Source organism: Callorhinus ursinus, unplaced genomic scaffold (assembly GCF_003265705.2).
Source record: "Callorhinus ursinus isolate GAN/ISIS: 27379988/994484 unplaced genomic scaffold, GSC_fseal_2.0 scaffold78, whole genome shotgun sequence".
NCBI classification, from domain to species: domain Eukaryota; kingdom Metazoa; phylum Chordata; class Mammalia; order Carnivora; family Otariidae; genus Callorhinus; species Callorhinus ursinus.
This window is the reverse complement of record NW_027397140.1, coordinates 2,977,346-2,994,807: the sequence shown is the minus strand read 5'-3', so window position 1 is coordinate 2,994,807 and position 17,462 is coordinate 2,977,346. Positions and strand designations below refer to the sequence as shown.

The following is a 17,462-nucleotide window of genomic DNA, read 5'->3' as shown; positions in this document are numbered from 1 at the left end:
ATATATGGAAATCGAATATGTCAGAATATTTTAAGATTCCCCTTTAAAGTAACATTCAGGTGCACCTGGGGACTTTTAAAATTCGAAAATGGCAATGGGATAATTATAGTTTACAAATAAATGTGAAAACACCACGCAAACTCTCCAAAATTAGGTGTTCTCACCATTATTCAAAAATTTTGTAATTTTGCTGCCGCAACTTTTTTTTCCTTCCAAATGTACTAGGAAAGCATGAATGCTGTGGTTCTCTCCAGTTGACTCTTATGGCTCTCCAGCTGACTATTTTGAGCGGACATATATGACACAGGCCTCAGTGGATGTCCTGGGAAATGGGCTGAATGAACACAGGGATAGGAAGAGCCAGCATATGTCACAGGCACTCAGCCTGGAAAAGCAGCCCTGAGTAAAATGGGACAGCAACCTGGCTCAGGCCCATCAGCTCAGGCTCGAGGAGTATGGTTTTGGGATGAGTCCCCTTTTGGGCTCACATTAGCTCTTAGTTTAAAAGGCCAGTACATTTACTAATTCTCTGTATCATTTTACTTCCTATCTAGATATTGTGGATGATGGTGGACTGTAGTGATTCACAGACCTGGATGGTACAGCCACATGGCCCAGGCCAAAAACCTAGCCCTGCCACTTCCCAGCAGCATGACCTGAGCCTTGATGGTCCACACCATTGTCTACAGCTGCTGTGAAGTCTAAATGTGATGCCTGAAAACCAATGGTGATATGTTAATAATGGTAACTGGCATTGTTAACACTAATAACAACAAATAATTGTATTTATTATCATTACAGAAAAATAAATTATTCAGTAGATTCTGGCTTCCCGGAGAGACACCCACAGCCACAGCCTTGCTTCGAGCTTCCACCCTCTAAGGGGACCCATCCAACTGCAGTACAGGAGATGACTGGTGCTTTCCATGTTCTTTGTATACTGATCGAGCTGTTCAGTCTTTCTACTAGTTGTTAGCCTCAAAATATTTCTCACTTAGATTATGCTAATATCGTATTTGAAAAACTGCATTTATACAGATGACTATGAAATAAAAATATAATTTGCATCATTTAATCAAAAGATATTTTATTTCTCTTCTTTGTGATCAAAATAATGTGGCCTAAATTATTTTAGTTTAAATTTTCCCTTTTAAAAGGACCGGTACTATTATTCACTATTATTCACTTCGGGGTTTTGAGGAAGATCATCTAATTACACCTCCCAACTTTGCAACCTGATGGTTTGTAACACTAACAATTCAACAGATCTGGGAGTCAGCCCCTGGTCAGTAGAAACCTAAAACCCTGAAGCATACAGAACAGCAGTGCAACACAGCTTTGTGAAGGACCAGTGTTTCCCTTCTCAATAGAGAGACAATCCCAAACCACTGCAGGTCCAACAGAGCCCTATGCCAGAGAGGGTGTTCCATGGACATCTTTGCTGAACACTCCTCTGCACCGACCTGTATCTCTAAGATCTCTTTCAGAAATGAGGTGCATTCATCATGGTGCAGCCATTCAGGATGCTGATAACAGCACTCAAAACATTTCAAAGGTGTGTTACAAGACAAGACAGGTAGAAAAGGGATGCGGGAGGAGAATTTCTTCAATTAAAGCCCCCAAACCATAGCCATATCTTCTTAAAGAGGCACAGAGCACATTAGCATTTTGAAGATTCTGAGGGATCCCTCAATAGTAATAATTAATAATAGTTCTTGCTTAGCTTATTTTTTTCTTTTTGATCCTTTTTTACAATGTAATAGACAAGATAACTCTTGCATGTACTTTCTACTGACACCATAGGAATCACCTGTAGTGGTTAAGGGAGAGAATCCTGGAGTCAGACTAACTGGATTAAAATCTTTCTTCTGACACTTAAAATGTCATATGACTTTGTACCAGTTATGTAGCTTCTCTGTACCTAATTTTCCTGCTCTGTCAAATGGGAACAATAACACTGCTTATTGTGCTATGGATGTTCTGTAGAACAGGTAAGGTAACCCCATTAGTGGCCTTGCAGAGAAACTGGTACCTGAGTATTCAGCAAATTTCAGCGTTAATGATTATTGTGTTGTTATTCAGTGTTCATGACCCTGTAATATACTTTCCCTTAGTTATTGGAGGTGACCTAGTGACATTTCCTGATCCCTGCAGACCCAGGCTCAGAGACCCTGTTCTACATAGGCAGAAGGTGGGACAAAGGGAGTGAGCACGCTGGTATCCTACATTGAGAGCTGGACCTGTTGGACTGTTGTCTGCTCAGACCTGTGGCCCTAGGGTCACAGCTGCCTTCCAGACCCCCAGGCCTCAGGTTCATCCAGACACTGGCAAATGCCCATTCACTTCTGCCTCTGTACTCACATCTGCCTCCCAGAGTTGTGACATCTGTCAGAACCTGGCACTCTTCCAATGGTGAAGCCTTAGCAACTCTGGGCAGACCATTCCTTTGTCCTAGCAAAGCCATAACAGGATGATTTAGATTTATAGTCATAATGCTGTTCTGTTAGAAAAAATGGAATCTACTTTCACATACTGTAATGAGGTTGGGTTCACTACAACTCACTTCAGATAGATTATTTAATATTGTGGAAGACAGTGTCTTACAATGAAGGAGCTATAGAACGTGTATATCTAGAAAATTTAGAAATTCACATTTTCAGTACACCTCACTCCTATTGATCCTAGATAATTACAGTTCTTTGGTACTTATATTTCTCTACTTATCTCAATAATGACAAACTCTCCAAGGCCGATTCAATGTGAAACTCAAGAAGCTTTAGCTTTAGAGCTCTACTTGCATAGTCCTCATTCAGACTTGGAGTGGGGTCTTAGAAATTTTATATTTGTCTATTTTATATTCTCTTTCTTAAAGAGAGACTCTGAAAATGTATAAGCTAACAGGTCTGCAAAATTTAGATCTGCCCCTCTAAAGACATTTTAGTTCTGGCTTTTCCAGGTGAGAAGAAGAGAAAATTATTTCACGGAGAATAATCTAGTAAAAAAAAAAAGAAAGGGGAAACTTACAGAAAGGACTATTGCAACAGGGTAACCTCTGCAGGCCATAGAAAAATCCTGGAGATCTTTTTGAGGGATGCTTTTCTTACTAGACCCATTAGAAATACATAACATAGTGCTTTTAGTTTTTTGATACTTTCTTCTTTTCAAACTAGCTTTTTATTCAGCTAACACTTTTAGGAATAGTTACCTGATTTCCTATGTGTTAATCTAATCTTGAATGTAACTCTGCCAGTCACCTATCTGTGAGTCTAAACCAGACATCCGCATACATACATGTACACACATTTTCCTAGGGAAAACAGTGTCAATCAACTTGAAGTCCTGGAAAAAGATGAAAAACAAAAAAAAAAAAGGGAAGAAAGAGGGATAACTGGAACCCTGAATTCTTATGGTTCTCTCTAGGCTAATTTACCAGCAAATGTATTGATAATTATTTTCCAAAGTATTATTGATAATTTTGCTTTCAGGAATCGAATTCAACCCTCCCAGAGAAGGGATGCACTAGATAATTGCTCTTCAGCTCTATACTTATCTAAAATGTATTTAAATGATTATTTCATTCATGCAGCTTCATAATAATTAGCTGAATAGAGAATAATGTTTTTTTGAAAATATAAACCTTCCTTTAATAATTTAAAAATATTAGAAATATTATTGGAACCTATAAAATATACTGTACATTAGCTAATAATCCAGTTGCCAAATGACCAGTGGCCAGTACAAATCACTAGCGTTCTTAAGAATCACTCAGAATCTAATCACATATTTAAATGCTCATTAAATTGTGTAACTCCAATTACATGCTATAATATTTGACAATTTTTCTGACTTAAAGAAGATGAATACCCAATTAATCAAGTCTTCTTTCTGGGCCACAGAACAATTTTGAACAGGAGATGTTAGTCCTTGCTTTAAAATTAGTGTCAAAAATAGTTTTATTATGCAAATATTCGGCAAGCATATTTTCCCTTTGATTGGCATGAAAATTCACATTTGAGCCTTATAATTAAATTAACACATCAAGGGAATCATGCATGAAATTATTGTTTCAAGATAAAAAGTGACTGTATGGGCAAGACTGGTGTCATGATGTCAAAAAATTGTAGTTGAACTATAGCCTCTGAACTTCCTTAATACTTTAATGATACGGTTACTTTACATTTTAGATATCATTTAAAAATAACACATACCAAGGGCAACTCTAGCCGCAGATGCATCATAATTGATCCAGAAGGACACCCATGAGAGAATCGTAATTAGTATAGAGGGCATGTAAGTCTGGAGAATGAAGTATCCAATGTTTCTCTTCAACCGAAAGCTCAGTGAGAGCCGAGGATAGGCACCTATGGTAAACAGACAAAGATTACACTGGAGAAAAGACATGGCAGACAAAAAAGTTTGCTTTGACCTCCATGGTTCAACAGCATGCATTTGAAAACCCCATGAACTGAGAGGTGGCCACTGCAATTTGCTTCTGTCTGCCTAAGGGTATTTATAGAAGAATTGGGAGGGGAGTCCATTTCAGTCTATAAGAGAATATTGAGGATACTCTTCTAAAGCCAAATGCTCAGCTAAGGACCATCCCTGGGAAAACTTTGGGAAACTAATTTAGAATACAAATAATGCCAAGTATCTTGTTCATTGTTTAATTAAGGACTGTTCCCTTCTCCATTGTAAATAGGGGAGATTTGGCTCAAGGTTTTATGGGGCAAAATGGCTTTTACCAGTTGTCCCTTCTGCCCATCTAGAGCAACACTGTACACAGATATGTGAATTGCTGATCTTCATCTAAGGACACCTCTGGGCTACCCTGAGAGCTGGAGAGGCACAGACGCAGGGGGCAGTGTACGCTGCAATGATCTACTCTGACCACAGACAAGTCATTAAGGAGAGCCTCAGAGAAGCACCTGTTCGCTTTCTTGTAAGTGAATCCCAGTGCTAATCTGATGTGTGCATCTCACTTAGTACACTTTGGGACCCCACCATCACAGGGTAAGAAAATCACCCACTAATTATGTCACATTTTGGGGTGCCTGGGTGGCTCAGTTGGTTAAACGACTGCCTTCGGCTCAGGTCATGATCCTGGAGTCCCGGGATCGAGTCCCGCATCGGGCTCCCTGCTCAGCAGGGAGTCTGTTTCTCCCTCCGACCCTCTTCCGTCTCGTGCTATCTCTCATTCTCTCTCTCTCAAATAAAAATAAATAAAATCTTTAAAAAAAAATAATTATGTCACATTTTGTTTTATATTTGCCTTCTCTGTTTTATTTTGCTTTTCTTAGAGCAAAGCAAGGGTAGGCTCCATTTCCTCCTGTCCACTTCAACTGTCCACTGTATCAGTCCCAAACCTCCCAGCTCCTGATCTAGATTCTAGTGAAGCTGCTGGAAGGACAACCAGTGAAAACTCAATGACCTTCTCTAATCACCAACTTCCTTGCCTCTTTCCCTCCCAACGTCACTGATGGACGGTGCTCCCCTCCTGAGATTGCTGTACCTTGCTTCTCTTGACTTCCTTCTACTCCAAGACTGACAAGCTACTACTCTCTTCCTGCAACCAAATATATGCATTTTCCAGACTTTATTCCATGTCTTCTGTGTTTGTCCCTACATTCTTTTCTTTAGCCGCCTGATTTACTCATAAGACTACTAGTTCTTTTTTTTTTTTTTTTTTAAAGATTTTATTTATTTATTTATTTGAGACAGAGAGAATGAGAGAGAGAGAGTACATGAGAGGGGGGAGGGTCAGAGGGAGAAGCAGGCTCCCTTACTGAGCAGGGAGCCCGATGTGGGACTCGATCCCGGGACTCCGGGAACATGACCTGAGCCGAAGGCAGTCGCCCAACCAACTGAGCCACCCAGGCGCCCAAGACTACTAGTTCTATATTGAAGATAAAGACTTTTATCTCCAGGGTTCTATTTGGTATCAACTATTTTCAGTCAGAATTATAGAAAGGAGAAAAGAAGACACCTGAGAGACTTAGCACCTAAAGGCTGACAATCTGTGAAGTTTCTTCCAGTCGTTTTTGCATGTATGTAGAATTTCTTTTACATAGCTCTGATCAAATGCATATAGCATACTGTCATCAGAGCATAAACATTTTCATACTTATTCAAATTATTTGTAAATACAATTTAAAATTCTTCCTAATTTTCCTTCAAATATATACATATGTACTCTAGTTTACAGACATTTTCCTGAATGCTACAAATTTAGGTTATTTCCATTTTTACAAAACTATAAATATTCTTAAGAATATCCTTGAGTAGAGTCCTTTTTCTGTATTTGGACTTATTTCCTTAGGATGAATATGCTAAAAGAGGAATTGCTGGGTCAATGTTTAGGCTTCTGATACTTATTGCCAAATTGCTTTGCCTAAGAATCATGCCAGTATACACATCACTATGAGCACTTTATAGAATTGTCTGTCTTACCTTGTAAACATGACAATGTTCCATAATATTTCTTAAAAATAACTTTCACTAATTTCTTTGGGAAAAATTTTCCTTTCCAATCAATTTCTTTAACTGCATACTTCTTAAATATCTGTTTTTTTCTCTGTATTTAAGCTCATAAATGATCTGATTATACTATTTATTCATTTTTCTCATTTTTTGTTCCCCTTATTGTTTTCACCTATTCATTTAAGTTCTTGTGATACTAATCCTTGTTTGTATTGTCTGCGAGCATTTTCACAGTTGTTTGTTTTAAAACTTGTAATGGATTTGAGTGGGGGATATATAAATACTTAAATTTTTTGTATATAGAATTTATCCATTCTTTTTTCCTTGTTATTTTTAAAACTTGTTTTTAGGCTTAGGTAAGTTCACAATAGAAGTTTAACCACAAACCTACTTTTTTTTTTTAAAGATTTTATTTATTTATTTTAGAGAGAGAGAATGAATGACAGAGAGCATGAGAAGGAAGAGGGTCAGAGGGAGAAACAGACCCCCCGCTGAGCAGGGAGCCTGATGTGGGACTCGATCCCGGGACTCCAGGATCATGACCTGAGCCGAAGGCAGTCGCTTAACCAACTGAGCCACCCAGGCACCCACCACAAACCTACTTTTAAGGTTGGTAATTGTTTCAGTGTTCAATATGAAGTGTACATGTACATTGATTTTTATTCCCCAAACAGCTAACCAATCCTCCCAACACCATCAATGGAATAAAATTTCCTTGACATAGGTTTGATGGATTCTATTATTGTTTTATATTACATTTTATGTATATGTGGATCATTGGTATGATGTGCCATTGAGCCAGGTCAGAGCCTCATTGTCGGCTTTGCCATCTCCAGATCCCTGGCCCTATGATCCATCCACACATTCCTGAAGCACAGCATGGACACTCACTGTCAACCCATACTCAAAATCTTCTATGGCTCACTGCTTTCTATAAAGGTCCAAATATGCATCTGGGAATTTTAGTTTCTCCAAAATGTTTTCCCAAATTAACTTCAGTTTTATTTCCTACTATGTCTCTTCATTAAGTAGACCATTTTTTAGCCCAAAGAGTGTCCTCACTGCCTCAAAATAATTGTCCATACTTTCTGCGCCTGCTGATTCACGCATACTTTTCCCTCCTTAAGAAATGTCTTTCCTTATCCACACTCCAAAACCTTGGTCAAATGCCACATCTTCCATTAATCCTTTCTTCTTTCCTCCAAATAGAAGTCATTACCTTCTTGAGTCATTTTCTTTTTCATTAAAATTATAACGACTTAACAAGGCAGGATCTTCTTTAGTACATTCTACAGTCCTCTACAGTCTCCAAGGCAGAGTTTGTGAAGTGATGCATTTTTCGTATACTGTGATACCTAGGTAAATGTCTAAACTATCATAGGTTATCAACAAATACATCTGTTTGCGTGAAAATAGGAGTATCTGGTTTAGTTATATGACTTTCTAGCAAGTATAATACTCAAAACATTCAATATCTTTATTGAATCTTAGTTTGAAATCCCACAGCAACTTCAATATCTTTACTGAAGTAACTTCAATGTTGGATCATAGTTTGCAATTTCATGACAATCTCATGCTTTACTTATCACTTATCATTTGCTTCTCTTGTTTCAGATATGTCTCACTATATCCACTATACTTACAATAGTTTCTGTATTCATCAGGAAAGGTTGGCTTATGTTGCAATAACAAAAGCCCCATCCCCCCGCCCCCAGATCTCTGTAGCTGACAACAAGGATTTTTTTTTCTTGTGCTACATATCCACTTATGCTATATCTGAAGCACTGCTGGGTATTGTGGTAGAAGTGCTACACTCAATTGCCTTCACATTTCCTTGTCTAAAGCAAGTCTTACTGTCAATCCTTATGTCATTGGAGAACAGTTTGGTCCCCTCCCAAGGGACAGCAGCAAATATTTTTTGAGTAAAAAATTAATCTACCATATTCCTCAACTTTCCATTTTCAAGTCAACTTTCTTAATATTTCCCAAAGTATACCTTCTTCAGGGAAACCATTCCCAACAGAGGCAAATATTGATACCTAAGTAATGAAGTACAATTGAAGCTGTTGGGAATTCTTGTCCCCTATAACATGGAGGCCAATGACATGAATGCATAGTCAAACATTTAGAAGATCATTATAGACCTTGAGGAAAGGAATACTAATCTGATTTCAAAAATACCTGAATCTCCGAAAATTTGCCAAGATATAACACAAAACTTAGAATAACCCAGACTTCATAATACAGAACTTAGAAAATTAAGAAACATACCATTTTCTTATGTATCTGTCCAGTAAATATATTCTACTTGTCAAAACTGAAGTGCCACTTCAAATCAAAACAAGTTTTAGGCATTCACCATATGCCCTATCCATTCTAGTCTCATAACTCCAGATGTGGGAATGGTGAATGGAGCAGATAACAAAGATGAAAAAGAAGAGGGTCTACACACTCAACTAGCTCCAATTAATCCATGTCAGAGAGACTCATACAGACTGACCTTGGTAAACAGAGGTAAGAGCCCGCTGGAGATACAAAAATATTTTAGAGCATGAGAGTTGATGATGCAAGAGAGGTTTCATGGCATCTGAACTGAGATACTATTCCTGGTTGAATAATTTTTTTTTTCAGGCAGGAAAGCAGGAAAGTCTTCAAGGTGAAAGACTCAGCTGGGCCAAATGAAGAAAAGCCTTTCGATATGCCATGAGAAAGAGACCTGAGAATGTTAATAAACACAAGAATTCTCAGAGATGTTGAGAATGTTCTAGGCCAAGGCCTTTGCATTTGATATGCATCCTAAAGAGCACATAAAAGTCTTCTTGTAGCTCTGTTAGACAAAGTCCTTACACTGCAGGGCAAATGCCATAATGTATGCTGCATCTATGGCAAAACTCCCTATATGATCATACATAGCTAGTGGTTAATAAAGTTGAGAAGTAGTGAGTGAGCTACACAAAGATATAGCCTTCAAAACAGCAATAGAAGCTTAAAAATTACAACAGAAAGGCACAGAAGCCCTAAAGCCTGTGTGCCAATGCAGATGTGGTCAGGTTCCCAAGTAGGTGCTGAGCCAATAGACAGAGGAAGAGTCCCTGAACACAAGTGCATTGTTCCAGTTCAGGGCTTCCTTGGGAAAATTACCTATCAAAGATGCTGATCTCAACCTTTTCTCCCCAGATGCACTAAAAGTTATGCCAAAAACAAGGCTCTGGATATTTAATCTAGCCTAAATTAATATTGCTCTCTAAAGCATTAATATTGTTGAAGAACTCATAAAAAATGTGGACAGAGTATTATGTCACCTTTGTGGAGGGAGAGAGCCACTCAAATGTGTCCATAAATTAATAAACTATTTTAGCAACTGCAGCAGAACTGACCTATACACATGTGCTTCTCCCTCTTTAAGGTGGCCACTGTGAGGGGCTCTCCCACCATTGCCTAAGAAGCTTTGTGAGCTCTCAGTGATGCTCTTGGGTTTTTGTCAGTATGGCCTGTCTCATCATGCTGGGCTCATTCATTTATAATCTACTTTTCCACATTATAACATAACCTAAAATTAAAAATAGTGTTAGTAATTTTCTTGCTCCCTTTACAAGTCCCCTTAATTATTTTATGTTCAAAAAATCCATGAAGGGAAGGATACATATGGAATAGCACAGAAAGAAAGAAAAACAAGACCGGAGCTCAAAAAGTTGTTCTCAGATTGTTTCAATAGGCAATGATTCTCCTTCTGATTCTCCACAATAAAACCAGAATGTTGTATCACATGACTGTGAAGCAAAGAGTGGGGGTGTCTAAAGGATCTAGTTTCAGCCTCATGGTTTATTCTTTTGGGAGCTGACTGTCCTATTAGACCCTCAGTTTTCTTATGTTAAAATAGGACAAGAATATCACAAGTGAAAAAAAAATTTTTTTACTTCATCAGAGTTATAGACTATTAACCTGCAAAGGAAACCACCAAGCAAATAAAAAGACAACCTGCAGGGGCGCCTGGGTGGCTCAGTCGTTAAGCATCTGCTTTCGGCAAGTCATGATCCCAGCGTCCAGGGATCCAGCCCGCATCGGGCTCCCTGTTCCGGGGGAAGCCTGTTTCTCCCTCTCCCACTCCCCCTGCTTGTGTTCCCTCTCTCGCTGTGTCTCTCTCTGTCAAATAAATAAATAAAAATCTTAAAAAAAAGACAACCTGCAGAAAGGAAGAAAATATTTGCAAATGATGTATCTGATATGGATCTTGTATCTAGACTATATAAAGAAGGTTTACAAAAAAACACAACCCAATTTAAAAAAGGACAAAGGACTTGAATAGAAATTTCTCCAAAGAAGAAAGTGTCCAATAAGAACATAAAAACATGCCCAACATTATTACTTATTAGGGGAAATGCAAATCAAAACCACAATGAGATATCACTTCATACTCACTAAGATGACTACAATGGAAAAAGATAGATATAGAAATACTATACTATTTGGTAATTCCACTACTCGGTATTTACCCAATACTAATAATACTAATAATACAAAAATAGTAATTCAAAAAGATATGTGAACCCCTGTGCAACATTATTTACAATAACCAAGAAGTGACCTAAGTGTCCATTGATAGTTGAATGGATAAAGAAGATGTGGTTTACACACACACACACACACACACACACACACACACACAGGAATATTACTCAGCAATAAAAAAGAATAAGATCTTGCCATTTATGACAACATGGATGGACTTAGATAATATTATGCTAAGTAAAAATAAGTCAGACAGAGAAAGACAAATACTGTATGATTTCACTTATATGTGGTATCTAAAAAAAGCAAACAAATAAATGAATAAACAAATAAATGAACAATGCAGAAACAGGCCCATAAACACAGAGAACAAGCTGGTGGTTGCTAGAGGGGAAAAGTGTGGTGAATGGGCAAAATGGGTGAAAGGAATGGGAGATACAGGCTCCCACTATGGAATGAATAAATAATGGGGATGAAAGGTTCAGCATAGGGAATATAGTCAATGGTACTGAAACAGTTGTATGGTGACAGATGGTAGCTACACATTTGGTGATCACAGTATAATGTATCGAGTTGTGGGAATCACTATGTTGTACACCTGAAACTAATATAAAATTGTGTGGCAACTATATTTCAATTTAAGAAAAGACAATAGCAAGTGTTGGTGAGGATATGGAGAAATTAGAACCTTCATGTACTTCTTGTGGGAATGTTAAATGGTGCCATCACTTTGGAAAACATTATGGAAGTTCTTCAAAAGAGTTAAATATAGTTAGTTACCAAATGACCCAACAATTCCAATCCTAAGTACATGCCTATGAGAAATGAAAATATATCTACAGAAAAACTTGTACATGAATGTTCAGAGCAACCTTATTCCTAATACCCAAAAGGTGGAAACAGCCCAATGTTCATCAACTGATGAATAGTTAAATGAAATATGATATATTCATACAATGGAATGCTATTCAGCAATAAAAAGAAATGAGCTATTGATATATGCTGCAACATGGATGAACCTTGAAAACACCATGTTAAGTAAAAGAAGCCCAGGATTAGGAGAATTGGGTTGGGAGAAATGGGGAGTGCCTGCTAATGGGTACAGGGTTTCTTTTTGAGTTGATAAAAATATATTCTGAAAGTGAATACAGTCATTATTATACAGCTATGTAAATACACTAAAACCACTGAATTGTGTAATTTAAACGGGTGAACTGTATGGTATCTAAATTGTATTTTGATAAATCTATTATAAAGAAAAAAGAATACCTACTATATGTATTTTACTGGAAATTAAATAGCTTAATTTGTATCAAGTAACAAGCATACTATCTGGCCCCAAATACACATTCGATAAATACAAGTTGCTTCTTTCTTTCCTTTTCTTCCTCTATGATGCCTTCTGCATTCAGGATTCTATAATCTAAGAGATTTTACCATTGAGCGTTTTTTAAAAAATGTGCTAGAGGTTTAAAAAGTAATTCCAAAAGATAAAGGTAGTCGAGAATTATTTTTGCAAAGGAGATGTGGGGCAATGTTTTCTGAAGAAATCTGGCTTCTGTAGTGAGACATATTTCATAGGTCAGGAGTCCTTAAAGGAAAATGATTTCATAGGAACAAGTTGTGAGAGCTAAACTCTCATTTAGCACTGACAGTAAGCTTGCTCTGGGCCCACCATTTTGGATTGAAGGATTAGCAATTGGCTGAGAAATACAGATGAATTGTCTCTTAGGATCCTTCTAACAAAAGTCAGTGGGGGAAAAAAGAATGGGAATTTGTCTCTAGAATTTAATATTAAATTATATTATAAATAAGATAGAGATGAAAATTGCTTTTAACATTTCATATAATACTTTTTTCTAGACCTATAGTAGATGTTATTTATAGACCCAATGGACAATTATTTGATCACAGGGCTTTAGTTTACTAAAGCATGGAGTTCACAAATGGACTTTAGAGAAAATTAAATGAATGTATTAACAGTGTGACATGCAGACTTTAAAAACACTTGCAATTTGTCATAATCATAAATGAAAAGCAAAATAGTATTTTGAAAATTGATTGAAAAATAGAAAATTCACATATCTTAACAGAAATGTTTCATTATCATTCATTTTGGTATCCTTCTCTTTTTCTTTCTTCTAATCTTGGCAGAAGTATTTTGAAACAAAGCCAGAGGATATCAGTCCAAATGTACTCCAGAAAAAAAAAAGGGAAGAGAAATAAAAACACCACATAATTAAAGAAGCATATTAAATAATCTGTTTTTCATGTATCTAGCAAAAACTTCAGTCTTTTAGCTCACACAAAACTAAAAAGTTAGGAGTAAATTTCAGATTTGGCAAAAACAAAAAATACATCCCAAATTTTGCTGGTCAGCAGAATATGCATTCAAGACCAATAGAAAAGATGAAGTCTCAATCTGGTGATCCTGTATCCAGAGTGATATTTAAGGAGCTCTTTGATTATTAGCTAGATATATTTATTGAAATGAATTTAATGCAATATTTCTTTTAACCTGACTCCCTTACCAACTGCTATTCAAGGGCTTTGCTTGTTTTTTTTTTTTTTTCACAGCTTTTTATTGTTACAACCAAAGACTTAGATCTCCGTTGAGCTTTACAACACTTGGGATAAGTGTTTCCTCTGTATAATGTTATTGGAAAAATACAGAATTATATTTTGAAAATGTGAATGCAAAATGTATTCTAATTTTTTTCTTTTTTACTCTCATGTATTAATAGACCAAACTAAGTAAGAATTAAATATTGAAACAAGGTACTTTTTTTTCTGAAAAAATAAAGAGGAGTAGAAAGAAAAACTAATGGTGTTTAAGTATTATAGAATAGGTAACACTTCCACTGGAAACAACTTGAAGAAAATGGACAAAATTTAAACACATCTCCCCAAAGACACTGGAGAAATAGCAATCCAGTAAAAATCTGGGCCAAGATCTGGGAGAAAAAAGAAACAGAGAAGTGCGCCACATTTCAGGTAGCTGAAACATGTACTTTCTAGCAGGAAAAGATGAGAGGTTAAGTAGGACATTTGACAGATTCATGGACTAAAAGAGCAGACACTAGGGACAGGGCACATCAAGTAGGTATTCCAAAGAGCTCTGTCTAAGAAGTAAAGATAAACCAGAAGGATTAACACATACACAAGGACTGGATCTGAACTCAGAATTACCTGTCATGGATTGCTAATGCCTCTAGCTGCCTGACACAGCTAAGCATAGTAGATCCTCTCTGAGGAAAGAAGATATCATCATACACTTTGAATTGTGTCCACAATTTCCCCATGGATAATAATAGCAGATTAAACACATAAAAAGAGAAAATTGTTGGACTGAAAGATAAGTCAGAAGAAAATTTCAGAGTGAAGCAGGAAGAGAAAATAAAATGAAAATTTCAAAAGGGAAAATGAGATATATAGAAGATATAGTGGGAAGATCCAATGTTGGAATTGTAAAATTGGAATTAAAATTGGAATCCTAGAATAAAAATGGAGGAGAGAATAGAGCAAAGGCAATGATGGTTGAGAACGCTCCAAAAGTACAAGAAGACCTCAAGCCAAAGATTCAGGAAGATCTACAAACTCCAGTTACAGAGAAAACCATATCTTGGTACATCATAAATATCAATGAAATTAAAAAAAAACCAAAGAGAAAAAAATAAAAAATTCCTAGAGGGGGAAGAAAAAACAGATCTTAGATCCACAAGGGTCTTCTCAATAGAAAGAGTGGAAGCTAGATACAATGAAATAATATCTTCAAGTGGAAAAGAAAAAAAATGCCAACCTAAATTTCTAGAACCATCATACAAGAATATATGACATAAGGTCATAAACAGTTAAAAAAAAAAAACTAGAAGGAATTTGTGACCAGGAGACTCAGGCTAAAGAAAATATTTTTTAAATGTTTTTTAGGAAAAAAAAATATTTCTTTGGGCAGAAGGAAACATTCACAGATAGTGACTTGGAGATAAAAGAAAGAATGAATAACAAAGAGGACATTTATAATTATATCTAAGTGAACATTTAACAACACTAAAAGTATCATACGGGGTTGTCAATACGTATAAAATTGTAATATGTAATGACAATAGCATATATAAGTCAGAATGAGGAAATGGCAATTTAAGATGCACAAAGGTCTCGGCAGTGTTTGGGAAGAGATAAAAAAACCATTCCATATAAATTATCAGAAGTAATAAATACTTTAGCAAGGTTGTTCAATAATAAATCATTGTGTTCTTATTTATTAGCAACAAACAAGAAATAATGTTAAAAAATTTTACCATCTATAATCACATCAGAAAATATCAAACATTTAGAAAAGTTTAACAAAGATGTGCAAGATTTTTATACAGAAAACCATAAAATGTTATTACTACAAAATAAAGAAGACCTATATAAATGGAGATAAAATATATCAGATTGGAAAAATCACAATAATGTGCCTTTTCCCCAAATTAACTAAGGCATTCCTAATAAAGAGACAAACCATTTTCTAGGTGAAAAATTAATGATCTGATTATAAAAGTTATAAGGAAGTAAAGCACCCCAAATAATCAAGTCAATAGTAAATAAAGAGTAAATAATAAATGAAGTGTCTGCTCTACTTAAAGCTACAGTAGTTAACACTGTGAGATAAGGGGTACAAAGATGGATAAATAAACACATGGTACAAGAATATAAAGTCCAAAAGCAGATCTATGCACATACAAAATAATTTATGACAAATGTGTTGCTGCAAAGCAATGGTGCTACAGAAAATAATAAAACCTGACCCATACTTCACACCACTCACAAAAGTCAGGTGGACTGTGGGTCTGAATGTAAAAAAGTACATTTTTGTAACATGCTGTAATGTATAACAAGCTTGCACCTAAAATGTATAAATAATTCAAATAAATTAATGACAGATAATTAACAAAAGAGAGTTGTACAAGTAATTCACAAAAGAGGATCTCCAAATAACCAATAAGGAAAGGGGCTCAATCTCACTATTACTCAGAAAATGGAAGTTAAAACCAAAAAATATCACCTAACACCCAGGAGTGACTTCCATGTGAAATGCTAGCAAGGTTATGGGGCAAAAGGAACCCTAGTGCATTACCGGTATGAATGAGAATTGGTAAAACCACTTTGGAAAACAACGTGGCATAATCATTAAGCTTGAACATTCACAATTACACTTCCAGGTATACACTCAACATTTGCTTGTGCATATATTCACAAACAAGCACAAGAACGTTAATAGTAGCATTAGTCATAAATCTACATCTGTAGTCGAGTGGATAAACAAAATGTGGTATACTTGCACAGTAGGATAGCAATGAAAATAAATGAACGACAGTGACGTGGACGGATTTCATAAGCATAATGTTCAGTTAAAGAAGACAGTCACAAATTAATTAAAACTCTATTATCCCATTAAATAAGGTTCAAAAGCACAAAATTATACTGTGACAAGATAGTGGTTTCCTTTGAGAAGGAGGGAGGTGAGGAAATGAGAAGTCATTGTGAGGATTTTGTGGTTCTACTTTTTGACCTAATTGCAGTTATAAGATTATTCACTTTCTGATAATTCTCTTAGCTCTACATTTATATTTTAAGTAATTTTCTATATGTGTTCATACAGAAAGGTTTTAAAAGTTATCACTAAAGTAAAAAAGAAATAATCTATGCTTCTATATAAAAAAAAATAAACCATGAGAAAAATTCTAACCATTCCTAGGAATGTCTTGCTTAATTGGAGTCTCTTAGAAGTCTTTAAAACCGGAGTTTGACAATTTACTTAAAATTCTCACATGTTTTTTTTAATGAATTGGGATCTATTTTCTTTAAGGACATTCAGCCAGATATTTTTGGCACATCCCAAATACTTCAGTAACACATGTATATTTATTTTGTTTAAACAGAAATTGGATTTAAAAAATGAAAATCTTTTCTTTATTGAAATTCCTGCTTAAGTCACTGGTTTAATTTCAGTAATTAGATTATGATGATATAACATTTGCTTTGTTAAATATTTTTGAGAGAATTTTCCTAGACCCCAACTTTTAAATGATTAAGGATTATCAATGTAGGGCAGGTTAAAAGTTAAGTTCAGTAAAAATTTCTAACATTATTCCCAAAGGCTTATTTAGAAGGCCAATATCTTCTCAGATTTCAATAAAAAAAAATGCAAAGACTAATATAAGTTTCTACTTATTTTAAAAAATACATTTTCAGTATTTCCTGAAATTCTACCATAGATCCCTTTTGGGTCTTACAGAAGTAGATGACACATTAAATAGAAATACATTGACTATAGTAAATATATATTATTTTAAATTTTTTATTGTTATTTTAATCACCATATATTACATAATTTGTTTTGGTGTAGTGTTCCATGATTCATTGTTTGTTCATAACACCCAGTGCTCCATGCAGAATGTGCCCTCCTCAATACCCATCACCAGGCTAACCCA

At 35.7% G+C, this 17,462-nt stretch overlaps 1 protein-coding gene across 2 annotated transcripts in view; it reads right to left on the bottom strand.

The window, feature by feature from the left end:
* GABRB3 (gamma-aminobutyric acid type A receptor subunit beta3) overlaps positions 1–17,462 on the bottom strand; it is a 298,302-nt gene that overhangs the window by 22,872 nt on the left and 257,968 nt on the right. For both annotated transcript variants that reach the window (XM_025852092.2, XM_025852091.2), the window contains exon 7: positions 4,209–4,361. In XM_025852092.2, the coding sequence (XP_025707877.1) occupies positions 4,209–4,361 (153 nt within the window). The remainder of the gene's footprint in view (positions 1–4,208; positions 4,362–17,462) is intronic.